The sequence below is a fragment of the Azolla caroliniana genome, unplaced genomic scaffold (genome assembly GCF_043228905.1).
Source record: "Azolla caroliniana isolate FFs.n. ecotype wild unplaced genomic scaffold, voAzoCaro1.0.p SCAF_16, whole genome shotgun sequence".
Classification (NCBI taxonomy): Eukaryota; Viridiplantae; Streptophyta; class Polypodiopsida; order Salviniales; family Salviniaceae; genus Azolla; species Azolla caroliniana.
The window spans coordinates 7,136,938-7,164,590 of NW_028230451.1; the positions used below are offsets into that span (position 1 = coordinate 7,136,938).

The 27,653-nt window shown below is 38.7% G+C and overlaps 2 protein-coding genes across 5 annotated transcripts; one reads left to right on the plus strand and one right to left on the minus strand.

Moving 5' to 3' along the window:
- Positions 1-11,736: 11,736 nt before the first annotated feature.
- Positions 11,737-18,342, plus strand: LOC147853877 (lysine-specific demethylase JMJ18-like). 4 transcript variants are annotated; one of them, XM_087332099.1, is made up of 13 exons: positions 11,737-12,244; positions 12,912-12,989; positions 13,065-13,142; positions 13,219-13,707; positions 13,779-13,994; positions 14,155-14,316; positions 14,401-14,769; positions 14,858-16,076; positions 16,195-16,298; positions 16,373-16,552; positions 17,657-17,781; positions 17,872-18,004; positions 18,095-18,342. In XM_087332099.1, exons 1-11 carry the CDS (start codon positions 11,912-11,914, stop codon positions 17,777-17,779), a joined length of 3,351 nt encoding a protein of 1,116 aa, XP_087188225.1. In that variant the 5' UTR covers positions 11,737-11,911; the 3' UTR covers positions 17,780-17,781; positions 17,872-18,004; positions 18,095-18,342. The 4 variants fall into 4 exon arrangements, with proteins under 4 accessions (XP_087188225.1, XP_087188226.1, XP_087188227.1 ...); XM_087332100.1 differs by having other exon boundaries at positions 17,914-18,004; XM_087332101.1 differs by lacking the exons at positions 17,657-17,781; positions 17,872-18,004; positions 18,095-18,342 and having other exon boundaries at positions 16,190-16,298; positions 16,373-16,512.
- A 1,248-nt stretch (positions 18,343-19,590) lies between these two features.
- On the minus strand, positions 19,591-26,627 carry LOC147853878 (aconitate hydratase, cytoplasmic-like). The gene is made up of 20 exons (XM_087332595.1): positions 26,157-26,627; positions 25,222-25,326; positions 24,879-25,039; positions 24,599-24,691; positions 24,340-24,525; positions 23,705-23,866; positions 23,359-23,503; positions 23,034-23,176; positions 22,899-22,955; positions 22,736-22,815; positions 22,558-22,633; positions 22,193-22,378; positions 22,055-22,122; positions 21,825-21,943; positions 21,593-21,714; positions 21,387-21,485; positions 20,822-21,301; positions 20,606-20,704; positions 20,137-20,379; positions 19,591-20,008 (listed from the first exon to the last, which is right to left on the minus strand). Exons 1-20 carry the CDS (start codon positions 26,374-26,376, stop codon positions 19,940-19,942), a joined length of 2,913 nt encoding a protein of 970 aa, XP_087188721.1. The 5' UTR covers positions 26,377-26,627; the 3' UTR covers positions 19,591-19,939.
- Between the last annotated feature and the right edge of the window lie 1,026 nt (positions 26,628-27,653).

Sequence of the window (27,653 nt, forward strand, 5' to 3'; positions counted from 1 at the left end):
GGAAGCGCTCTTCCGACCAAGAAGCCCGATAGAAACAACTTTGCATCTTGGGAGTATAAGATGCACCTCCACACACACATACACACACACACACACACACACAATTCTTCCGCTGCACATAATCCATCCAGATGGTGATTGCTTAATTGAAGGCCATCACCTCTGCATGTGGTGTGCCCAATCTCATGTACAGAAAGAACCGGTTGATCGTTATAGCAACAATCTGCACAGTTTGTATCAAAGATAAGAAGAAGAAGTCGTTCGACAATGAACACTTAGATGGGAAACGCTCTTCCAACTGAGAAGCTCAATAGAAACAACTTTGCATCTTGGGAGTACAAGATGCACTAATACCTTGTAGGCCAAGGCTATTGGAGTTATGTCGAAGGAGCAAACGAGAATCAACCCAATCCAACCAACACATGTCGACTACCCAACTTGGGAGCAAGCGATGAGTCGTGTGTTGTATTGTCTTGCATCATGCGCCATGATCACATGCTCGACTACATCCGAGAGGCCAAAACGCCAAAGGAGGCGTGGGGGAACCTCAAGTAAATTTTCACGGCCAACACGACCGTAGTAAAGCTTCAACTCCGTCAAGAGTTGCACAGTATACAACAAAGGGACATGTCAATCGACATCTACACCTTGAAGATCAAGGAGTTGTGCAATGCCCTCGGGTTGATCAATGTTAGCATTGACGACGATGAAATGATGCAGATTTGCCTCTGAGGCTAAGCACCTCAGTTTGGAGCCATTCGGTCGGTAGTCCTCGCGAGGGAGAATCTTCCCTCCTTCGATCTCCAATTGATGTTGTTGGTCGAGGAGAATCATGTCCAAACAAGAAGGACAAATGCTCTATTCGAACTTCAATGGAGGAAGAGGACAAGCTCGTGGAAGAAGAGGCCAATTTGGCCAAGGCTGACACAACCAAGAGCAACCCCGAGAACATAACTTCTATTACCAACAAGACGTTTCGAACATGCGAGGCGGAGCGTCCGGAAGAAGGGGGAGCAATCATGTCGGACCCATCCAACAAAACAATTCCCCCCAGTGCAGATATTGTGGTAAATTCGGCTACTATGAGGCAGAGTGTCGGAAAAAGAAGAGTGAATCGGCCTCCACAAGCTGATAACTCATAAACTATGCATCAAACTCCGACTACGACGATCGTGGCGGAATAGTCATGATGCGACACACAATGAATTCAATGGCGACATCTTTTCCGACAAGCACCTCCAACTTGGAGAATGTATGGTTTGTCGATTCGGGTGCATCCAATCACATGACGTCTCATAACACGTTCGCGTTCACAAGTGGAAGGATCGCGCATAAATGGAAGGATAAGGGTAATTTTAGGGGTTTTTCAATGATTTTACAAAACACATTGATACCAGTATCATACAAGTTCAAACATACTATGAAAAAGGTTAAAAATCCACTATTTTCGTGATTTAGAAGTAACTAAAAAAAGACGAATTTAAAAAATGTACATTCTCAATTTATATCACAAACTTTACAACCAATGTTATTTTATAAGAAACGAATTTTGGGAAATCATAAGAATTCAAAACACATGATTTTATATTACTCGATTTGTTACAAGCGGAATGTAGTTACACTTAATAGCCAAATATACATTCATGATAGAGTCCTTTACGGAGAATCACTACTATAACTAATATACAATGACGATTCCTCCTCATCATCCTCGGATGTACCAATCAGTGCATTATCTTCGTCATAAACCAAATGGTTTGACTCTAGATTATATGTAGCAGATCTCGTTTGCCTTTGACTCGAGCCACCTTGTAGACCTGGTAATTTTTCTTTTATTATATCTATTGTTGACTTCCTTAATCGTCCGGCTTTTGTAAGTGTGAAGTCGTACACGATGATATCCACATCAGAGATATCAAGGGTCGAGGTGTTACGAATGTTTCGCTTCCTCTTCCTACCTCCCCTTCTTGTTTGGCATTCAATCATCTCCAATGTATACTTACCTGTAAAAGCATTTGCACTTCTAGTGTTGTACCAATGAACATTTATAGACTTGATCGTGTTTTCTATTTCATGCATTAGCACTTCTAGAATTTTACCAACCCAAAATTGGTGGCCATGTGAGTTCTCATCAGCCGGCGTTGCAATCAACATCCCCGCGGTGAGCTCTTGCAAATTTCCTTGCCATCTAGCTTCGGCTGCTTTGGTCATCCTTGGTCCCACATAAATGTCTCTTTGTTGTGGATGGACCAAGCTGTCATTAATCGCATTTACTAGTCGCTCCGGACTTCTATTTACGCGATCATGTTGCAGTGACCATGTGAATGGCGTTTCCAAATTCCAATTATCAACAGATACACAATTGTCTATAATTTCATTCTGATCACTATAAAATACATCCCACCATGACGTGTCTTGTTGTGCGGCATATTTCTTGGCGGCCTCAATATGCTTTCTTTTTTCTTCTAAGGCTTGGAGCCATGACCGTTTTTGTTCTGATACCAAGTCGCTCTGCAACTGTCCTTTCTTCTCAATTGGCATTTGCTTAGCTCCATGGACAATTGTACTCGGCATACAAAGTAATAACTGGCAACCACCTTCAGGTTCCCATGTTGTAGAAGATGAATATTGTTTAGCATACAAAAGTGTAGAACCACTTATTCCATTTTTCTTTATCAAAAAAATGTGATTGAAACTTATATTGTTTAACTGAGCAAGCACTTTAACATTCCCACCACCCCCATCTAATATATATCTCTTAAAGTCATATACCTCCTTCAAGTGTAACACTTTTGGGCATGGTGTATATGCATCACAAATGACATCAAATAGTTTAGGTAAAGTGAAAGCATCATGTCGAGACAACTGTCTGGAGAATGTGCTAAACATTTGATCTATATGGTCATGTGTGTGGCCAACCAAAAGGAAATTGACTTTCACTTTCCTAAACAATTCTAGGTTGACCAACATACTTAGATAGCCAAATACAGTTGAATTTTTGTTCTCTCTAGCAGTATTGTCCAATTGAATGTATAGAACAGGGGGGAAAGGTTGTCCCCAAGACATCAAAACTCGGTGAATCACTGTAACTGTTAGGTTAGGGTCATTGTGAACATTGGGGTAAGTAATGAAGACGTGAGGTCGAACAGACCTATTATAAGCCAAGCATCCCACCAAGTGCATTTGAACAAGGCACTCATCATTGACATCTTTGGGGAGCCTCCGCATATGCGGCAAGCATGTCTTCTTCTGGTCCATGCCATCTATCATTAAGCACATGTATTGTTCAGGCCTCTTCAAACACTTCTCTCTATGATGCATCGCCTTCCTTCGTTCTAAGGATTGTGCCTCACGATGCTCTTGTAGTAACTTCTTACTCGTATCCTTTTCCATTGATGTCTTTGCACCTTTAGCCAAACTTTTAAGATTTGCACAAATGGAGCAATACCCCATACGTACTTTACGAGGAATAATAACATTTGAAAACCGAGCTCTCCATAATCTTGTGAATTGGCTATAGGTGATAGACTTATTACGTGAGCCCAGCATTTCAGATCGATAGACATCATAAACTTCCCGACGGGTATAATTATCAGAAAGATGCATCCTACCTGTAGTGGGCATTACTTCACAATTTAACTGAAAGTAAGTTTTCATCCAACCAATAGCTAGTCTTCCAATTGCACCTTTCATACTTGGAACCTCTTTACAATTGAGCATCTGATCCCCGCTAAGTAGACGTTGTTGTACTCTATGTAGCCGCATGTTACTAACACATAACGCAATTTTGAATGCAACTCTACATATCTGTTGCGCATGGAAGATATAATACTCGAATGATACTTTGATCCCCGTACATTTGTCAGATACTAGTTGCATATGTGATCCGAGGTAAGTGTCTTGCTCATCACCGGTCATCGAAAAATAGTATCGCCTTAATTCTCGCAACTTTGATTTTCCAATCATAGACATACAACCACGGGCACAACATATTTTGTTGACATCAAATCCTATCTGTTTATTTGATGTCACCAAGCTAAATCTAGCCAGACGAATTCTTCGTGGGATTCTTCTAATATGCATAGGGCTCCCAGATTTCTCTTCCTGCATAGAGGTTGGTGTAACCTTGTTACAGTCTAATTCTCTGTTCTGACCATCGCCAATGTTATTCAATGTTTCCTGGGCACTTCCTTCATTCTCGGTATCTTTATTAATATCGTATTCTTCAATAGAGAACTCTTCACATGTGTCATTATTTACATTCCCTGTAGATGAGCTCAGACAATATTCTTCGATAGAATATGGTGAGTCGGTCGACAGACAATATTCTTCAATCGAATATGGTGACTCTGTTGACAAACAATACTCTTCAGTAGAAAACGATGGGTCTGATGACAAACAATATTCTTCAATCGAGAACGGTGAATCTTCACTCATGGCTTAAGGTCTAGATAGGGCTCTCTAAGTTATACTCCTCTCTAAACATATACTCCTCCCTAAACATAAACTTCTCCCTAAACAAAAGCCAAATGAATAGAATGTCTATATCATGTAATATTCTATTAATACAATACATCTAAAAATTATTTTTAATAAAGTAATTTTACTTAAATTATCAATCATTATATAAACTAGATCTAAATGATGTTAAATCAAGTAAAATATAAAACTAATCATTAATAAGCCTTGAATATGTTGGATTAATGTTAAAATCATTGGCTAATTAATGGCACCCATTTTGATATAGAACGTCTCACGCATTGGTTCTTTAATGCTCACCATTTTAAATATTAGACTTATCAATCATTGCTTAATTCATGCCCACATCTTTAATACATAACATTTGAGAGTCATAAAAATTGTTGCTTTTAGTAATCAATCATTGGTACATTCATGAACCTCTATCATTGTCTCCTTCATAACCTTTGAAGTCATTGTAGGTTGTTATGACTAAAAGATTGATCAATATGTTAGTTTGACTTTGTAATCATTGATCAATATGTTAGTTTGACTTTGTGATCAAAGTGTAGGTTTTAAACACGAACTCGATACGTCGTATCGAGTTCGTGTTTAAAGTGTAGGTTTTAAACACAAACTCGATACGCGAACTCGATACGGCGTATCGAGTTCGTGTTTAAAGTGTAGGTTTTAAACACGAACTCGATACGGCGTATCGAGTTCCTGTATATAAGAAGGCTTTGAGAGAGAAAAATCGTTTATGGGGTGGAAATGATATCAAATTGTCTGGCAAAATCAGTCTTTTTTATGTTGACTTTACTTACTTTTAAAGAAATACATGCTCTAATTATAGGTGTTTTATGACCTACTTTAGCTTAAAATAGTAGAAAATGATCTACAAATTGCCTTTACTATGGCAAATTCTCCTCAATATAGGTTTAGAATCTATATAAGTCATACCTACTATTTAAAAGAATATATAACCTGTTTTACTTATTACGATATATATTTTCTAGGTTGAATAGCCCTGCCTATAATAGATTTTTGAATATGTTACTGCTCTTGGAAACTGTTCTTCATTATAATATACAACTTCAATCTACGTGACTGTCTAACTTATGTTTTTGCATATACTTTCTTAAATAGGTCGTTTGAGAACCTGTCGGACCGACCCGTGAAGAAAATTAAGCTTCGCATACAAGGTTCTCCAATCGAAGCCCAGACCAAGGTAGCTCCTGAGACCATGAAGAGAGGAAAAAAGCTTCTCTTTAACGAAGAGACAAAATCTCAACCACATAGTGATGTTAGCCAAAAGAAACTTGTCGCCGCTACTGGAGGCGAAGACCTTCCTGACCGAGATCTAACGGACAAGGAATGGTGTATGCAATATATCGACTCAAAGAAAAAAGTCGTATTGTATACAACAAAGAAGAAGGGTGAGGGGCAGCTTGGAAAAGAAACCCCATTTATGTATGGCCGTATTCTACGATTTGACTACGAAGATGCAGATTCGGCCAACATACTGGTAATGATAGAGTGCTCCAAGGGGGTACGTAAAGTGTTCCTTTCAGAAGACCTTTTAGTAAAGGAATCTTGTGGGCCTGAAGTGTTCAAAAAAGCACTTGATAACTCACAAAACCTGATTGTTACCTTGAGGCCTTATATACAAGGCCATGTAACTCTAAGAGATGAAGAGCCCTCCCCCTTGAAGGCCACAAAAAAGGTATCCAAAGTCCAGTCAAGACCAGCCAAGAAGAAGACAACGAAAATGTCGGATACGGATTCAACAAGTGAAAATGAAGAAGAGGATAATAAGGGGACGCCAGGAGCCGAGCTGGCCTCGGGTGTTTTGTCATCCGAGCAGAATAAAATAAGGAGAGAGTTAATGCAACGGAAGCTGGTTAGGAAAGGGCAAGTATTTAATTTGCCTATAACACACATCCATCGGCCCCCTATTGATGAAAAAACAGGTCGAAGACCACTTGAGATTAGAGAGCCTCACCGCATGCATGTTCAAAATCTCAAGAAAAAAATGAAAATTAATCCTCATGCCACTGTGGTGCCTTTTATTGTTATGGTAGATCCTGAAGAATGTGAAACCATTGAAGATTTTGATATTAGAAAGCATGATCAATATAATTATTTTGTCATTGGTGGATCGCATTCAGCAGAGGCACGCCGGCAACTTGTGAGAGAACATCCAACCACTTTCTTCTTCAAGTATGCCGAGTGCAAAATTTATGTTGGGCTCACAACCGAAGAGGCTAAGCTGTTGGCATGGGACCATAATAATGATAATGACTATAGGCAGAAAATGTCGTCTATTGAGCGTATACGGTTCTTCCACCACGAGTATTTAGATGTGAAACAAAAGTTTGGTGTGAAGTTACATCCAGGCCTTCGACGTCAATGTCTGCATGAAGTCGGCATTGTGGTAGATGATAATGTTAGGTCCGATGGTCTTCGAAAGTATGAGTCTTGGTTTCAATTGGCGTTTAGAGATGGAGAAGTATGGGACCTCCAAGATCAAATCTTCTCAATGTGGGAGAATAAGGAGGTAAAGGGTCAACGACAAAAGAAATGTAGGGTTGACCCTCAACTAGAATTAAAGTCACAAGCCGCCAAGAAAATTGACTTGACAATTGAAGAAGCGGCAGACGACATGAAGCTGTCTCTGTGGAGAGCGATGCAAGGTATTAAGGACGAGCAGCTTCTTGTGTCGGTTTTGTCAAGGGTTGTGGCGAAAGATTTAAGCCTTGAAGAAATGGTTACTGAGTTCAATAAGTAAGTCTTTCAAATACTGAAATTGTAGTCTATCTGGTGTAATTCAAAGTTCTAATCTTGATTTCTAATTTTACTGTCATAAGGTGTACATGAAGATCCAAGAAGTTATGATGAAACAACTTGGATGTATAACTTGGGAACAAGTGACTGAGGATTATCCTCTAACGTCTTCGTATAAGGCGTTATCAGAGTATTTTATTGCATTCAAGGATTGGGTTAGTATTCATGTTTTTTCATTACCCTTTCATCATATGTAGAGCTTGTATAATAATACCTGATGTCCTATTGCTTCTATTAGAAACCGTGTCGAGGCAAGAAACAAGGAGAAGTTAAGGATATACACGATTTCCCTACATCCTTCCTTGCACATCTCGAGCGAGCCAGAAAAGAAAAGGATCGTCGCTTAGTCAAGGCGTACGAAATGGAGGAAGATGGCTCGTTTAAAAAATTTAGCCACAAAAAAGATATTACGAGAGATCTTTACTACAATGTGGTTTGCGGTGATGTCATCGACTTGATCCAGAAGGTGCCAAAGAAGGAATATACGCTAATGATTGCGGATATTCCTTACGGATTTCGAATGGCTGGGTCATCATACGACGATGAACCGTTTAGGTTTAAACAATTGGAGAAGATGGTCAAGGATTTCGCTGAGCTAACGACCGCATCCTTGTGGCGAATAGTTGTCTTTCATAGTATGGACCAAGGGTACTCGGTAGCTCAAGCTTTGAGATCTCGTTGCCATGGCATCGAGAACCTTGCATGGTAAGGATTATTTATAGGTGTCTTTCATTATATTGCAATTCTTAAGGTTGTTGAATCTATTCTTAACTCGATGAATTATTTTTTATAGGATCAAGACCAATGTAAATAGAGGGCCAACTTTTCGGTTCGTTAATGCCATTGAATACATAACGGTTGGCTACTTCGATGAAATTAAAAAACAGAGAATCAAAGAGCATTCTAATGAAGTGGGAGGTTCAAATCTGTTGGTATATCCAGCAGTGACTCGGAAATTGCGACATGTCACCACGACAGAACGGGGACTTGTCAACCAATACCAAAAACCTCAACGACTTATGATGCACTTGATCGAGATGTTTTCTGTCGAAGGAGACTGGATATTAGATCTCTTTTCTGGCACAGGTATTCCTCGAACTAGGGTAACGATCTTGAGATAACCAATCACTTTTTTTTCGTTTGACAACTAAATCTTCTTGTTACTTACATCATAGGAACTACGTCAGCATGTGCATTGAAGCTGTTTAGAAATACAGTTGCATTGGAGAAGGACGAGGACCAAGTTATATTTATTAATATGCGGATTAAGGCTTTGTGGGAGTGCCCAGACCAGGATGAGGAGGTCGGTGCAACGAACCTCGCCAATACAGAAAGGTTTCAACCTGCTTCGCGAGAGCCTATTCCTCCGTTAGCCGGCGAACCGGGGGAGCTAATAGAGTTTGATGATGAGCTTATAGAAGATATTTCGTTGGCTCGGCTAACAGGGGAAACCAATGCACGTATAGCCGAAGACAGTTCTACACAAGATGATGAAGAAAATGACGTTGATGAATTGATTGCTATGTAATAGACTCTATAAAGAATATGACACTGACGATTTGTTAAGATTTCACATTATTAATACAAATTTTGGGTTTTACCTAGTGGATTCTATTCTTTATAATCTTCTATATGTTTCAATTTTATTTTTATATACTTGATTAGTAGATTTATGATATTGGTTTCACCGCGTGCATAGCTGACTACCAAACTTATGGAGAAACATGAACTAGTTTAAATGGAGGCTGATTTTGGTCCAAGCTAACCTTAACAGAACATGGCCCTATAATTGTTGCCATGACGGTCCATGTTGTTATTATGGATCTTTGTCTTATATTGTTAAAACTATTATGTTTCTATTCCATTGCTGCTTAGATTGTGTAGTGTGTTGATAATGGTTCCAGTTGTGTTATCGTTCGGAGTTTGATCTTGTGTGAATCACCTAAGCAATAGAGTAGATCAATTTTAAATACAGGTATGAAAGCCTAATAGGTTTGTTATTTCCACGACATTATCCTAAAGTTCACTGCCTTACATTGTGCACAATTATATACACATATGGTTTGATCCCATATGAACAAACTGAGGAATAGATTAGATCAACTTTTAATACAAGTATTGAATACTTTAATAAGTTAGTTATTCCAATCACTTATCCTAATGTGCACTATCCTACATTTTCCACAATTACATACATGCACGTATGGGTCAAAGTATAAATTATATCTCATTTTATTAGTATGGATACAAGTACACCTCATATTTTTGTAAAACCTACCTAATTAATATAAGTCTTTAAGTTAGTGTTTCCCTTGTCGCACAATAGTGCCATATTGAGCCATAGTTGAACTTTATTATGCCTACATTAACTTATCAACATGTCTAAACTTGCATGATTTCTAATGATCTCCACTCGTAGATCTATCATGTATTTTTATATTTGCAAATTCTTATCAAGTTGAGGAACATGTGATACTAGTGCATCCAATTATTGTAGAGAGGGTGTATTGGCTTCGTTTTAAGAAGATTCTACAAGTGGAATGCGCAATCCTTCCACTTGTGAACGCGAACGTATGACATGAAGATTGGTTTCGAGAGCTACAAAAGCCCGAACGACCCGGATATGTGGAAACTGGGGATGACACAATTCACCCCATTCAACATGTCGGAAACGTCCCTTTCGGTGAAGAAGGGAATCAGACCCACATAAAAAATGTCTTGCATGTTCTAACAATAACGAAGAATCTAGTCTCGGTCGGTTAGATTGTAGAACATGACATGTAAGTTGGGTTCAATGATGGAGGCTGCTTCATCGAAAAAGAAGGCTGAATTATCGTTCGTGGCCGAAGAGAAGGCTGATTGTTCATCCTCGATTCTCACGAGATAAAATCAGCAATGTATGCCAAGGGCCAAAAGGCCGAGACACTGACGTAGAGTTGTGGCATAAATGAATTGGTCACATTAACCTCTAAAAGCTCAAAGGAATGTAGTCGAAAGGAGTTGTCATCTGACTTCTGACTTTTTACCGAAAAGGAGAGTACCGGCGTATGTGAAGCTTGCTAGTTTGGCAAATAACATCGTCAACTGTTCTTGAATGAGAGGAACGTGAGCAAAGGAATCCTGGATGTATGTAGTACATTCAGATGTATGGGGACCAACTCAAACATCAACATTTGGTGGTTGCTGATACTACGTGACATTCATCAACGACTTCTCCAAGAACACATGGATCTACCCTATGTGGCAGAAGAGCGAAGTGTTCAGACACTTCCAAAAGTTCAAAAACAAAGTTGAAAAGGCAACCGGTTGGCATCTCCAAGGCCTTTGATTGGAAGACGACAAAGAGTACTTCTTCGACACCTTTAGAACGTACCTTCGACAATAAGGAATATGATGGGAGTTTACCTACCGACACACACATCATTGGAACGGAGTAGCCGAACGTAAGAATAAACACATACTCAAGTTGGCAAGGGCAATGATGAATGAGAAACATCTACCAAAGTCATATTGGACTGAATACGATCGTCTATCTGATGAATCGTTGCACAACATCAGGAGTGCACAATGTTACCCCCTGCGAAAAGTTCTATGGGAAGAAACCAGATCTATCCCACGTCAGGATATTCGGTTCATTTGCATATGTACATATTCCCGACGAGAAGCAGCAAAAGCTCGATGCCAAGTTGGAAAAATGTATAGTCGTAGGGTAGTCACTCAAGCAAAAAGGGTATAAGTGCTTCAACCCTTCCACCATCTTGTTTTCTCTCTCGGCAGGGGTGCCATATTGTGGAGTAGTAAGAAACATTTGACAATTGCATTGTCGCCATACAGGGGCGCGACCGTAGCCGCATGTGAAGTTGTTTGGCTCAAGAGAATATTGAAGGACTTGGGCGTTCCCATCAAGTATCTGATTCTCATGTGTTGCGACAACATGAACAACATCCACTTGGCCCAAAACCCAGTTTTCCATGCTCAGACCAAGCACATCAAAGTGCACTATCACTTCATCCAAGAACGTGTTCTAGCGGGGGGATGTCAACCTGCAACACATCAACACGAACCTGCAGACGGCTGACATCTTCACCAAGGCCATGGGAGTCGACAAGATGCGGTAGTTCATGACGAGCCTAGGTCTTTCGACCATAGGCCAACCGAGCTTGAGGGGGAGTAAGGAGCAGCAGGAGTGAACCGGCCATTCGACGTCGAAGCCGGGGTCGACTCAAACCCGACCCGAAGACCAGTCCGAACCAACCGTCTGATTGTCAGACATGGGCGGGTTAGACGTGACATATCCGATTGTCAGACGTAGGTTAGGTGTGATAGATCCGATTGTCGGACCCGGGTTAGATGTGAGTCGTGACATAGGCTCGTGAGACCCGGGTTGGGTTTTAAGGTTAGTGGTCTCGTGGTGATGAGAACGATGATGATGGCCATGGCCATGGCCATGGCGATGATGATGATGATGATGATGATGATGATGATGTTTTCTCATTAGGGTTTGGGTCTGCGTTTTCTCCTGTTACGATCTTACTTACTAGTGGAAGACAATCTCGAGGATGAAACAGGATTGAGGAAGAAGAAGAAGACAGACGAAGCATCGAAAAAAATGCAGAAAGGACTATCTGCTTCTTGCTCATCATCACACAGAAGCCATATGGTATTGACTTTGAAGCGAGTGCGCGAAAATGAAGATCCTTCAGTTTCAAATGCCTCGAAATCCTCCAGACGTCTGCTGGATTCTGGTAGTAGCGTGTTTGTTCTCGATACTGGTGGTGGTGACGATGACGATGACGATGATGAGGATGATGAAAGAACACTTAGAAAAGCTCTACACAATCGACCGTGGATAAATTTCTGCTATCCTGGCTCTAGTCTGGAAGAAGAAGAAAGAGAAAACGATGGCGAATATAATAAAGATGGAGAATCTGATTCTGAACAGGTTAGTGGTCTCGTGGTGGATCCTTTTGTTTTAGCAAGCAAGTATTTTTCTTGTTGTATGATCAAGCACAAGCTAGTATCGTTTTGAAATTATGTTAAATTGATGGAAGAATTGTATAATATACCATAATAATGAAGGTACGGATGGTTATGAAGAAGCCACATAGCATTATGACATTGGTATATAGCACAGTGCAATGCTACATTTTAGCGATTGCATGTCTGATAATAGGAAGGAGAAGTGCATTTTAGCAAGGAAATTACTTTTTTTTAAAAACCAGTGGAAGTTAGTGCTTTACATTCAATTGAAGGAGACAGTGGTATGCACCATTATGACGATTGTCTATCATAAAGTAAGAAGTACCCTTTATGAAGGAAATTCTTTTTAGTATAACGAGTGCAAGCTAGTGCTAACACATTCAATTAATGGAAGTGTAAGGGCTAATATACCACTATAATATGATATATTAGACAAGCACAACATATGACGAGCTGTGACTTGTGAGGCTTGCGAGACTCATGTCTAACAATGGTATACAGCATCATACATGCTACATGTATGAAACAATTGGGAGGCAATTTATACTGACTTGTAGATAAGGGAAATATGCATTAAAACCCACACACAACAATTGAACAAGATCTTATATGTAATTCTGGCTATGCAGAGTAGCCTTTTTTCCATTTCATCTCCGCTGCCAATTGGTGTTACCAGGGGCTGTAAAAATTGTGAAGGATGCCAAAAGGTTAGAACATTTTTTCGCAATTTAATATGCTGCAGTTTCAGATTATGTCTCAGCATTAATCTTGTTTCTTTAAAGGTCTTGGCAAGATGGAGACCTGAAGCTGGATGCAGGCCAGTGCTCGAGGATGCCCCGGTTTTTTGTCCACTTGATGAAGTGAGTGTCTCTCTTATGCAGTCCTAGTATGGTCTAATAATATAGATTATTTATTGGGAAAATGATTCCAATTCAGGAATTCAGGGACACAATGAAGTATATTGCTAGTATACGTGCAGAAGTTGAGGAGTATGGTATATGTCGGATTGTTCCTCCACACTCTTGGCGACCTCCGTGCCTACTGAAAGACAATGAGAAAAAATCTGTAAGGTTGCCAACAAGAGTGCAACAATTAGACAAGCTGCAAGTTCGGAAAGCTCAAGTCAAGGAAAAGGAAAGACAGAGAAGACGAAATAGAGGACTAAGAAGGGATAGCACAGAGGCTCTGTTAGTCAGAGAAGATGATAATGATGCTGCCAGTTCTGATGAAGAAGGGAAGTTTGGTTTTGAGCCAGGCCCAGCGTTTACTCTCAGTGCATTTGAAAAATATGCACATCAGTTTAAGGAGGAGTATTTTGGATTGAAGGATGTTTGCAATGACTCTGTATCAAACCAAAAGCTATCCATTGAATGTATTGAAGGAGAGTATTGGCGGATAGTGGAACATCCAACAGAGCAACTAGAGGTAGTTAGTGGTATAACGTACATATTTATAGCTGTGAAAAATATCTATAGTGAATTGTATTCTATGTGCAGGTGCTGTATGGAGCAGATATTGAGACGGGAGTATTCGGTAGTGGCTTCCCAAGAGCCATGGAAGGGATAGAACCAAGCTCATACACAAGATCAGGCTGGAACTTGAACAATATTGCTAAGCTTCCAGGATCTGTACTGTCATTTGAAGAATCAGAGATCTCTGGAGTAGTAGTACCATGGCTATATGTGGGAATGTGCTTCTCATCTTTCTGCTGGGTGAGCGTCCAGTTACTGAAAGTGTTGTATCACCTTATTGGTTTTCTTAATCTCTATCCAAATGTTCTGTTGCTATCTAAATTATTGCATTCTTAAATCACCAGCTGTTTCTTCCTCATTTTAAACTGATTATAATTAATTTCTACTGAGGTTCTTACAGCATGTTGAAGATCATCATTTCTACTCTTTAAACTACATGCATTTTGGCTCGCCAAAGGTGTGGTATGGTGTACCGGCTTACGCAGCAGATAAATTGGAGGATGCCATGAAACAGCAATTACCAGATTTGTTTGAGGAACAACCTGACCTTCTTCATAAACTGGTTTGTGCATCATAAACAGACTAATCTTTCACCGTTCCTAGGTATAAGTATTTGTTTGAGTTTGTTTTTGGCTGTCTATCATAGGTCACACAGTTATCACCATCCATTCTGAAAGAAGCTGGAGTTCCAGTATATAGAGCAGTGCAGAAGGCAGGAGAATTTATTGTTACTTTTCCCAGAGCCTATCATGCTGGATTCAATTGTGGATTCAACTGTGCTGAAGCAGTGAATGTAGCACCAATTGATTGGCTACCACGAGGCCAGATTGCGGTAGAACTTTATAAGCAACAAATGCGGAGAAGCACTGTTTCACATGATAAACTTTTGATTGAGACAGCAAAAAAAGCGATAGCAATATCATATCACTTTCTTGAATTGCAAGGTACTGCAGATTTAGCTGCATGGAAAGATTCATTTGGTCTTCACTATGAAGCTCTTTTGACAGTTCTCAAGGTAAGGATATCATCTGTAGAAACTATGTATGAGGGGCTATGGTTTTGGTTTATAACATGTACATAATGCATGACTGGTCTCTTTGCAGAATCGTGTGAATATGGAACGCACAAGGCGAGCCAATGTAGAAGGTTTTGTTTCGGTGAAGAAAATGGATAGGAATTTTGATGCAACTGATGAAAGAGAATGTTTAGTGTGCCACTACGACCTCCATCTTTCTGCTATAGAGTGTGAATGTGGATCTGAGCATTATGCATGTTTGGAACACATTGATGAGCTTTGTTCATGTGAAAAAACAAGGAAGCAAGCTTTGTATCGGTATGGCTTGACTGAATTAGATGCACTTGTGGCTGCTTTGGAAGGGAATACTGATAACCTGTGTGATGTCAAGAAATTGCTGGAAGTGCGTACTGAATTTGGAAATACTAGATATTCTAGCAGCGAGAGATGCTCTACCCACAATAATCTTGCAACAGTTGATCTGGATGATTTAACTGTAGACTCTGGGGTTGAACATTCCAGGGCTTCTAGCAAGGAGAGATGCATTCCCCAAAATAATTGTGTCATAATTGATCTGGATTCTGTAACTTTAGAACCCAATTCTTTGTCCTATAACTGTGGAACCAAGTCCGCTGCTATGTATGAGAGTTCAGTTATGCTGGAACCCAATGGTAGACATAGGTCCACTTGCATTCCTATGACACCTATATGGAGTTTGGACTTTGATGCAGCGAATGCCTTCCTTAGGAACTTAGAGAATGAGAAAAATCCTGAACTGCTTCTGGCACAAGAAAAACGAAAGGATGATGGGTTTTCAGTGTCTGCTGTACCTGGCTGTTTGGTGGTCAGTCAGAAAGAAACTGAGCAACCTCTTGTTATTGAACACTCGTCAAAGGAAAAAAAGAATGTGGAGATGATTATCCTCAGCGATGATGAAGATAATGCTGAAAGTCAATCCTTTTGTAATAGCACTCACATACCTAATTCTAGACACAGTGAATATGATAGTGCAGACAAGGGCTTATGTCCGATTGAAAGTCAGTTTCCACCATTCGGAGAGCAGACTAATATCTGGAGCAGCTTTGGATCACTCTCTGTAGCTCCAATTAACCATCTAGAGAAATCATTTTGCTCCAATGATTTGAATGTGGAATGCTCACAGTACTTGATGCCAGAACCCTTAATAGGCCATGTAGACTATACTCTTGGGCAGCTACAAAAAACTGATTGTCAAGTTCAGCTTCTTAATACTGGTAGACTTGTGACAGGGAGTTCCTGGCACAACAAAGATGCAATCTTTCCTGCAGGTATTGACGTTTTGTTTCAGTAGAATCTTCTCGTCACATTCAATAAGTCCTCTTTAGCACGTGAAACATTGCATTTTTCCAGATTCTTCAACTGCAGTTTTTCCATGAAATAGAGCAGGTTTTTGCAGCCGTATTCTGTTCCCTAGTATTCTGGATCCTTGCCGATCATGCTTTTACATATCTGAAGTAATGGATTTTGACAATTTGGAACCCCTTTTTAAGGTAACTTTATCACAAATTAGTGTATGGCACATTGTTGTTTATCTATGAATAAAATTTGAGAACTTGAATGGTAGGTGGTTATGGAGGATTGTCCCAGTGAGATATTTATACATCCAAACATCGATAGATGCTGGCAAATGGTACAAGAGAGAGTAAATATGTCAGTTCAATTGCAGCATGGCCTAGGCCTAGTCTGTCCAGAGGATGTTTCTGGGATGGATTTGTTTGGCTTCACTACACCTTATATTATTAAGGTAAACCTATTTATTTATTTTTTAGAAATTTAGGTTGTGAAAATTACTATTAAGGTAAGAAATGCGTATTATTGCTCCATAATCTTTAATGAAGTTGATTATTGTGAACTTGATCAAATATGTTCGCAACTTATATTGTAGAATTACAAAAATTTCAATTGCCAGATATAGCAAGTTCAATTATTCTTGAAATTTAACATACTAAAACATAAGAATTCTTAGTTTGCAATTGTTTTTTCTGACTTGACTGACCCATTCCTATGATTAGGCCGTGATATCTTCTGCATATCTGATGACACACCATGCATGGAAAGCATTTTACTCTTATGAATAATGACTCCCCTTCTGAACTACATAAGAGAAAATTCCAGCTCTTCGTAGTGGTCTGTGTGTATCAACCTGAAAAAAGGGTTGTGTATCTTTGCGAGGTGTGATTGAAACCATCCATAAGATGCCCCGTTTTTTACTGAGCTTTTTGCAAGCACGCACTTGACCTGAAAGAAACTCATATGGTGCATAAATTATTCATTGCATTTCTCCAGAGACCTGTATGAACCTGGCATGTGTGTCAAAAACTTTCAGAATTATATAGGGGTTGTTACAGTTGGTATTTGGTCAGTGTGGTAAAGCCTCTCCTGAGCTACCTTGACTTGGTGCTTGACATCCATTTCTTTCTCCATTTATTGAGCACTTATTCTACAATAGAGTGATCTCTTATCTAGTAAGTGCCATTCATAATGGTTCTGTAATTGCTAGGAAAAAATATAGCAGTACAATCAGGTGACCATGGGAATCCCTTATTTCAAGTCTGTCAACTTCATTTTTTCATCAGATCCAATACTTCTTCAAGGCGGCATGACCCTCTCCTTAACTTACAAGTTTTCTTATTTTGGTTCATATGTCAGCCTTCAATTTCTCTATTTCAAGTTCATTAAAAATTTCATCATTACAACTATTACATAGTTATTTCGTCCTTAAACTTGAGAGGCAGCAATAGTAAGTATTATGGTATCCTTTATGGTAAACTTAAAACTCAACAATATAGATTTCAGAGAGGATTAAGAGAGTGAAGATTCAGAGATAGCTGTTTAACATGGTGTGTAGGCTATTGAGGCATTAGATTGGCAACATCAATGTCTTGCGTATTGGACGAGGAAAGTTAGTGCCTTTCAATTACTGGTGAATCAGCATCGACAATGTATCCCAAATGCAAATGCGACAGATTAGAGGTACAGTCAATGATCCTAAGTTGTATTTGAATTTTTCATGTGCTGAAGTTAAACATACTTCATTTATTCAATCTTTGAATGATTCCACAGATGTGGTGATTTCTCATCCAATAGCCGATGCTCATAATTCAGTTAATTTGGTTGACTGATGAATGTAGCATTAGAGGGTTTCATCAAACAAACTCAAGACTATCGCAAACATAGCTGGTGTTCCAACTTTTTTGTAGGTTTTCTGGCTAGGGTCTTGTAATTTCAAATATACTTCAGATAACAATTTTGAGCCTGATAAGTTTTTTCTTTTTCTATCATTCAGGTGAACAAATATAAGATAACAGATATGTTGGCTTCGTCACTTTGGCTCATTTGTAATTGCACACGAGTCACCCCACTTTTGGGGCTTACCTACTTATCCACTTACAACACTACTGGCGAGCTGTTGGAAGTGTACATTCATTCATTTTTTGTCCACTAGCTTCTGCTACTTTGGTGCATGCTGGCTGTGGTTAAGCCCCTGTAGATGGATCTTGTAACCAATATGTTTTAATAAGAAAATGTTTTAAGAGACACATCAGCAGTTATTTTGTCACTGTTGTCAAAGCTGTGTGCCTTGTGAGCGCCATGGGTTTTACATGGAATTAATATTAACCTTAAAAACATTCAAGGAAGCCATGGTTTAACTTAGCAATGACTGGTAAGAAAATAGATGAAGAAACCAAAAAAGTTAACGTTCTGACTAATTACTGAATCAAATGAAAGAGCACAACTAGATTGGGGAGTGTGTTCATTATTCTTAGCTACTACTTCATCATATTAGAGGTAAAAAAAGAGGTCGGGATGTAGGTGTATTTGACATTTGTGAAATTTGAGGAATCTTTGAAACCCTCCCGACTGTTGGTGTTGTTACCAGGGACTGAACCCAGGTTATCCACGTGACAAGCAGGATAGTCACCATTATGCTACAACATCGTAAACTTCTTAATGTTTCTCGCAATAGTAAACCACAGGATTGCATATCATCAGCACTGTTGCTGGGGATCGAACCCAGGCTGTCCATGTGATATAGATGGTATTAGTCACCACTAAATTATGACATCATGACCTTCAGAATGTTTCTCGCGGTACGTCATAGAAGCAACACAAGGGGGCCAGAACAGTTTTCCATACCGATACATTGTTCGCTTGCCCATGGGACACCCAACCCACATTCAAAACCCGTCTAGCATTAAATGAAAATAAGGTCTCATGCTTAATGTTGCTTCAATCTCCTATTTAACATGACCAAGACATTATTGCACTAACATGGTTCTTTTTGTGTGATCTTAGGGAGTGGTACCTCTAGCAGTAGCACAATCTGTGGGAATCATAACTCAATGATATGAAATAATGGGGCAAGGTGATGTAAAACATGCAGCCTGCAGCTCAATGACATGAATAAAGCTACCTAATTTATAAAAAGAGTCAAGCCCAAACCATTTAGGCCAGTGTCTACATTCTGTGCTTTTCCCTCACTCTACTTATTTACCTATCTTAAAAAAAGGATAAGTGAAACCTAAACTATTTTGGTCAGCCTCTACATTCTGTGCTTCTTCCTCTATCTACTTAATACTTATATTACTAGCATTATTTGAGGGAATTCATAAGGTCGAAATCAAAATAACTCTGAAAGAGATTAGACATTAGAATATCCTCATTTAAGACAGACGACAATCACCAACATAATCAAATCAACGGTAAATGCAGAATTCATCTGTTATATTTCCATTTCTAATGGGGCACATTGTGAAAATCAGCAGAGAACAATGCAGAAGGTTTGGAATTCTGTCTTTATTACCTTTGTTTATGAATTGAACGAGGTCATGAGTTTATCAAATAAGAGCCTTATTCCATACAACTGATCTTCTATGGAGTGTTATGAACAGGCGTTGACAAATTAATTGATGTAATGGCCATTTATCTATAGCCAGTGATAGATAATCTCCAAATAAGGTCAAAATTTATTAAACATGAGCATTATTACATCCATAGTTCTTCATGGAATGCTCCATAAACAAACACCCTCCCCTCAATTAGGCTAGTATACTCAGAAGAGCATTATAATAAAGAAAGCATAGTGCATTCATTCTGAGAGTTCATTGGTTCCTGCAATGAAGACACTTTTCTACTGATCAATGAGCTGTCTAAGCACATACTGGAGGATCCCACCATGCTCGAAGTAAGTCAATTCCACCTGGAAGACAATCATGGTAATGAAATTCTTAATATACAGGCTACATATCATATTAAGTGCTCATATATATAACTGCAATCTAATAATTTTTTTGGGAGATAACAAGGGCTCATTAAATATTCAAATACCTGGGTATCAAAACGTAGGGTACAAGAGAAGCTTTTGCCATTGTCTGTGGTTACTTCAATGTCTTGCCCAGGCTTGATGGATTTTATATCAGTCGGGAGATCAACGGAGAACCTCTCATAACCTGTGAGACCAAGTGTGTCGGCATCCTGACCAGGCTTAAAGCAAAGTGGGATAATTCCCATTCCAACTAGATTACTCCTGTGGATTCGCTCAAAGCTTTTGGCGATGACTGCTTTAACACCCTATGCCCAAATGAAAATACGTGAGGATTAAGTGCAAAATGTGCCCCTGACGTAAGCTACACAATATAGGCATTCACCAAAGAGGCTTCATAAATTAGACACATGTCATATAACATGATCTGAAAGAAAAACATAACATCACCGCTACAGAGGCTTCAAAGTTGGCCTCCTATTGGACAATCGAAATTCTAATCTATTCACAAAATAGGTAAGAGTGCACATTTACCTGTAGATATGGACCTTTGGCTGCCCAATCCCTTGAGCTTCCGCTTCCATATTCGTCGCCTGCTAGAATGATTGTCTCAAAACCTGCTTCTTTGTATTTCTACACAAAAATATTACATAATTACCATGAAAATGTCACCTTAAAATTGAATGAGTTCATTCAATTGATTTATTCTTTCAGAAAAAGCAAAGAGGACTACGCATTCCACAAGCTTACCATGGCAGCATCAAAAACATAGAGCTTTTCTCCTGATGGCACATGAATAGTCTTTGGACCAACCTCTCCATTAAGAAATTTGTTTACCAAGCGAATGTTAGCAAAAGTTCCTCTTGCCATGATCTCATCATTGCCACGACGGCTTCCATAAGAGTTGAAATCCTTCCTTTCCACTCCACGCTCAACCAGATACTTGGCAGCTGGACTATCCTTATGAATGTTACCAGCTGGAGATATGTGATCAGTTGTAATAAAGCCTCCAAAGTTCAAGAGACAGTATGCATCCTTCACACCATGTGGGCCAGGTGGCTTCAATGTCATTGTCTTAAAGAATGGTGGGTCATGAACATATGTAGACTTAGGGTCCCATGAATATAATGCACCACCAGGAGCAGCCAATTCATTCCACATAGCATTAGACTTTGTAATCGATGCATAAGTGGACTTGAACATCTCGGGTAGCACAGAAGCTTCTTCCACCTATGTTTTCAACATAACATTAAATATAGAAATTGCTTTTTTATCCCAATAAACAAAAAGTGTCATTAAATATCTGCAACAGTACTTGGAGAATCTCTTCCGTGGAAGGCCAAATATCCCTCAAGAACACTTCCTTGCCATCTTTGCCAGTTCCAATGGGTTCCTTCTCGAAATCAATATCAACCTGTATTATGAAAAAAAATGCACACAGAAGTTCACAATTGATTTGAATACGAGTGAACGAAACCTGAACATATCAAACTAAAACAATACATCCATATTAATACTTACAGTTCCAGCAAGAGCATATGCCACCACAAGTGGCGGAGATGCCAGATAATTTGCCCGAGTCAAGGGATGTACCCTGCCTTCAAAATTCCTATTGCCAGAAAGTACAGCTGAAGCAACAATATCTGCAGATAGAACATGCTTTTTGAGAGAAGACTCATGAACTTAGTAAAATATAAAGATGAAATTGCATGCTTTTACAAAATCGATTAGGACTCAGAAGACAACGAGGTACCGTTCTCTACAATGGCAGCTGCCACTGCTTCATTTAGCTCTCCCGAGTTGCCAATGCATGTTGTGCAACCATAACCAACTAGACTGAAGCCTTGGATGTCTAAGAACTTATCTAATCCACTGAAAATACCAAAACATACAGAAACATTTCAGACCCAGTCAGGATATATATATATATAATATATAAGTTAATTGATAATTGCTGGAAGGTATATTGGGTGGATTGTAGACCTTTGCTTCAAGTACTGTGTCACCACTCCAGAACCAGGTGCTAAACTCGTCTTGATCCAAGGTTTTACCTATTGTAAAAACCAGTTCAGATCTCATGTCACAAGGGTATGAATATCTAAACCTAGCAAGCAAGAATACCTGGAGGCCTAGATCATATGCTTTTTTCGCTACAAGCCCAGCTCCAAGCATCACACTTGGGTTTGAGGTGTTCGTGCAACTAGTAATAGCTGCTATAACCACATCCCCATGTTTCAACTCTGCTGGTTGTCCATCGAATGTGAATTTCGAGACAGCACCTTGATCCTCTTTCGGAATAGCAAATCCCTACCGAACAGTCATGAAATGCAAATAATCATAGCAAGTTCAATCTATAGCTGACGCAAGAGGGAGTCCAAAAAGGTTGGAATGATTAGCACATTACCTTGCAAAAGGATCTTTCAAATATGCTAGATTAATTACCACAATAGCTTTATCTTTTGCAGTGAAAAAAGAATAATATTTACCTTAAAGCCAACTTTGTTATTAAGACAATCGTGCCAATCGTTTTTCATGTCCTTCAGCGATACTCGATCATGTGGACTGTTCAAAATTTGATTAAATATGCTCAAAACTATTGCAGACATCTCAATTCACAGATAAAGTTTAGACTTAGCACCACCGTAGTATTTTCGGCAACCATACCGCTTAGGTCCAGAGAGAGAAGGCTCTACTGTTCCCAGATTCAATTCCAGATAAGATGAGTATGATTTCTCTGTCTGAGGCTGCAGATTTTTTGGTAGAGAACGCCAATTTAGATACAATACAAAATCAAAACCGCAGAAATATCAGAAAGAAAATGACCTACCTCATTGTGATCAATAAACATCTTATTTGCACGCAGATAAGCTTCAATCATTTTGACCTGAAGAGAATGATATTTTAAGACAAATGAAATTTTATACAGTGGTCTTTGTGATGATGAGATGAAAGAATAACTTACCTTGGTTTCATCTCTTCCAGTCAGACGAAGATATTGCAAGGTGACATGATCAACAGGAAAGAAACCCATAGTAGCCCCATATTCAGGAGACATGTTTGCAATCGTTGCACGGTCAGCCAAAGACAATGCAGACATCCCAGGACCTATATTACACCAAAACCTTGTTGAAGATCACAAGTTTCCAGCAATTGGGGGGGAGGATATTCTGGTACATTTTTTAAAACTTAAGGGTATTCTGGTAAATATCCAAAAAGATTGGTGGTTTTTAGTGTTTTACACTTGATGAAAACAAATGCTAGATAGATTCCAGGTGTTTTAAAAATACCATAAAACTCCACAAATTTTCCAACCACCCCGTGCTTTCTCAGAATCTGGGTGATTGTAAGCACCAAGTCTGTAGCTGTCACACCTGTGCGCAACTTCCCATTTAACTTAAAACCAACCACACCTGGGAGTACCATACTCAACGGCTGCAAAAGATAAGAATATGTCATAAGTACCCGTCCTCAAGCTTAAGAAGATAATGTGCAATATGGATAGTGGTAGTAACATACTACTATATTCGAGTAAGTGATACATAGTAAGCACTACCATTGAAGCATTAAGTAAGAAAAAGTTCACGTAATACTGAGATTGCAAGCAGCATAGCACAAAAACCAGTGACAACTCACTTGTCCAAGCATAGCAGCTTCTGCTTCAATTCCACCAACTCCCCAACCAGCAACACCAAGACCATCAATCATAGTGGTATGCGAATCAGTCCCAACAAGACTGTCTGGATAAAGGATGCCTTCAGTGTTGAAAACCACTCTTGCAAGATATTCCAAATTGACCTATTGAGAATTATTTATTAATCAGCGTTTATGACAGATGTTATTGAAGTACATATACCAGGATGTTCAAATCAGTTACTTAACAGGTAAAAAGACTTCAAGACTCTGTTTGAGGTTCATGTTTCAAGCCACAAGATGCTGATTAAGAAAATACGATCACTAACTTTAAATTTGTATTTACTTTGCAAAATTCAACAGAAAATGGAACTTGTGTTTAAGGAAAAGATTTCATGCCAATGCGGTATTCTATGCTATGCGACAGGCAGCGTTCTATATAAATGATCCCTAACTGCAAATAATATGAAATAATTACTTCAACAGTAAAATACATGCACAAAAAAAGCAGATAGCTAATTCATCTTGGACTTGTTGGATGCTCATAAAAAGTTCAAACATAAGTTTTCCTGTGTGAAACTAAATGCGTCTACAGCAATAATATTCTTGAAGTTATTTATGATTCATCTTTGACTTACTTGATGCACTATTCCTGATCCTGGAGGCACGACAAGCATGTTCTTGAATGCAGTGGAGCCCCATTTCAAGAATGCAAACCTCTCTTTGTTCCGATCAAACTCATGTTGCATGTTTGATTGAAGTGCATTCTTTGCCCTCGCAACATCTACCTGAACTGAATGATCTATGACAAGATCAACTGGTACCTGGAAGCATACAAATTTAGCAAATGAATTCTAGAAACACACAATGAGTAAATTATTTCAGTCAGATTCTCACCAATGGGTTTATCTTATTGGCATCACCACCAAGACGTTTTATGGCATCACGCATGGCAGCAAGATCTACAACTGCTGGAACTCCAGTAAAATCCTGCACAATGCAAATTCATTTGTGTACAGTGTTTACTTTAGAACACTTTTGTATTGGTTTTTGCTACTGAATTCTCTAGTATTCATCAAAATCCAAGTTTCGACACCATTGGCTTCAGAGAGAATAACGCATGTACAGTGACCAGAATCAACCAATTCAACTACAAAACGAGTGGCAGATTTCCTACCTGCAGAATAACACGAGCTGGCTTGAAAGGAATTTCCACTTGCTTTGGAGAAGTATTCTCCCAATCAAGGATCTTCTCCACATCTTGTTTCAAAACTTGGAAATTGTCGCAATTCCTTACTGCAGACTCGAGCAAAACCTTGATGGAAAAAGGCAATGTATCTGAAGAAAATATGTCACACTTTCTTCATCAGCAAAATCAATCCGTTGTTTCACAGTCAAACCAAGATCTGACATATCATATTTAACTCAGTTAAATAATCACAGGCAAAGGTGGTTTAATACACTAAAATTTCAGAGTTTCACTCAGCCTCAAAAAAATGGGAAAATGACTGAAGGTTCACCTGCTCGAGGATCGTTCAAAGCAGGTAGACTGTAGTATTTACCATATGATCCACCCTCAGGATTCTGCAGATCTGTGACCGTAAACTTGAAGGGATTCGAGGATGCTGAATAAAAAAATGAAGTCATAAAAAGAAAGAATATGAGAAACAAGAAAATGGAGCATTCTAACAGTATCTACTCTAGATTGAAGCTTTGAGCATAACTGCAGCATTGCTTCTTTTTTTTGTAACTATATTTAAATACATGCTCAATAGTAGTTGATCCTGATCCTATATTGAAACCAGTTCAATTTAACAATTGATTTTCATTTATATTCTTTACAGTACCATTAAGTCGCAATCATAGACTAACAAACTATGCTAATCATTATAAAATGTGTGTTTTTGTGCATCTCCTTGAAACTTAAATGACCATTAATCATTTCTTCCATTAGAATTAAACAAATCGTGATTTGTTTGTATACTTGAGGATTTGTTTGCAAACCTATATTAGAAAACTATTCTAATCTAAGAAAATGTATGAGTTATTGTGCTGGCAATTGAGCCTAGGGTTGTTATCACAGCCAAGAAGCAATTTAACTAAACATGGATGATCAGTTAGACCTGTAATACTAAATATTTTGCTTGATGTATCAGAAATACCAATACAGAGAATTCAAAGAAGCGACTGATTGACTAAAACAGCCATATCAGGTCAACAAAATGCTTAGTTCATTAGTGGATATTTGACTTAACACAACATATTGGGGAGTTCAACACACGATTCACATCTCACATGTGGTTTGGCATCAGTTAACGGAAGTAAAACAAGCTAGAGCAGTGTTCTGGCAAAAACAAACACTGTGCCTTTCAGAATCAGTGACCTGGAAGTGATAATCTAATGCAAAAACCTTTAAAAACAGAGAGAGAAAGAAGACTGGTCTGAGAGGGTGTACCCATCGTTGACAAATTTCTTGCAAATCTTTGCAGAGGAGAGATCGAAGCAGGAGTTCGTGGCGTGTGAGAGAGAACCTCAATTCCACATTTATATTGAGAAGAAGAAGAAGAATCTGCGGCAGGAGGTCTCGAAGCAAAAGAAGAAGAAAAAGACGAAGAAGGAGACAAAAATCGTCCGGAAGATGTCCGAGAAGCTCGGATTACAGCAGAAAGATGCATGTTTTTGGTTGTGTTTTTGTTTTTGTCGAGCAGAAAAACTGCAGGGGCGAAAAAAAAAGAAACTGTGGTACTATATATGGATATAGATTATATGTCTCAGAGAGAGAGAGAGAGAGAGATGGGGAGAGACGCGAATGCGCAGGAATCTCGCGAAGATGAAAGAACTGTGTCTTATTCTTTCCTCTCTTTTTCCTTTCTGACTCTCTATGAAGACGAAGGCGATGGCGATGGCGAAATCGGAGGAAGAAGAAGAAGAAGAAGAAAGGAAGACGAAGACGAAGACGAAAAATATTATTGATCTATTTATTTATTTATTTATTTATTTATTTATTTATTTATTTATTTATTTATTTATTTATTTATTTATTTATTTATTTATTTATTTATTTATTTATTTATTTATTTATTTATTTGTTTGTTTGTTTGTTTGTTTGTTTGTTTGTTTGTTTGTTTGTTTGTTTATTTGTTAGTTTTTTCTTTTCTTTTCTTTTGTGTTTTTTTCTTTTTATCTTTTTTTTTTTGGTTTTTTCTTTTTTGTTTTTATTTTTATTTTTTTTATTTAGTTTTTTGCTTTTTGCTTTTTGCTTTTTGTTTTTGTTTTGTTTGCCTACATATTATGTATTTAATTATTTCTTTATTTATTTGTAGCTTCGTTTAGGGCGTTGGTCCCTACAAGACAAAAAGTAAACGCCCAAAAGAAACTTCTCCAATGTCTTGGTGCCTGCTTCATCCCCCCAACACCATGCTTTGATGCCTTTGTCCGCCTAACATGTCATGTCCTTGGCACACATATGATGCTCACCACTACATGTCGAGGAAGTAGCATGCCAAGCTATATGTCTAGTCATCATCCTGTTGGCCACAATGCTACTACATGTGAGATGGGTGAACAAGGGTGTAAGGTTATCGTGACACCCCAATTTGTTATGCATAAAGTGCACATATTCATGAAAACAAATTAGTCTTTTTTTGGGTAACAACATGTGGTGCACTACATTGTGTTATGCTTGTATTGTCTTGTTTGGTGGTGAAACATAAAGATTTTGGACAGTGACATGGTGGCATGCATGATAAATGGAACATTATTTATTTGGAGGCATGTCGATCTATGCACTCCACTATAAATGGAGAATATCCATCGTGGTAGTATTTAATAGGACGATAACCAAAAACCTATATTAATTATAACATGTTTCCCATAATTGACAACACTCTTGTCCATCTGGTGGTAATATATCCGCATTGAAGTTTTCTAAGCTTTGAGAAATGCTCTTGTG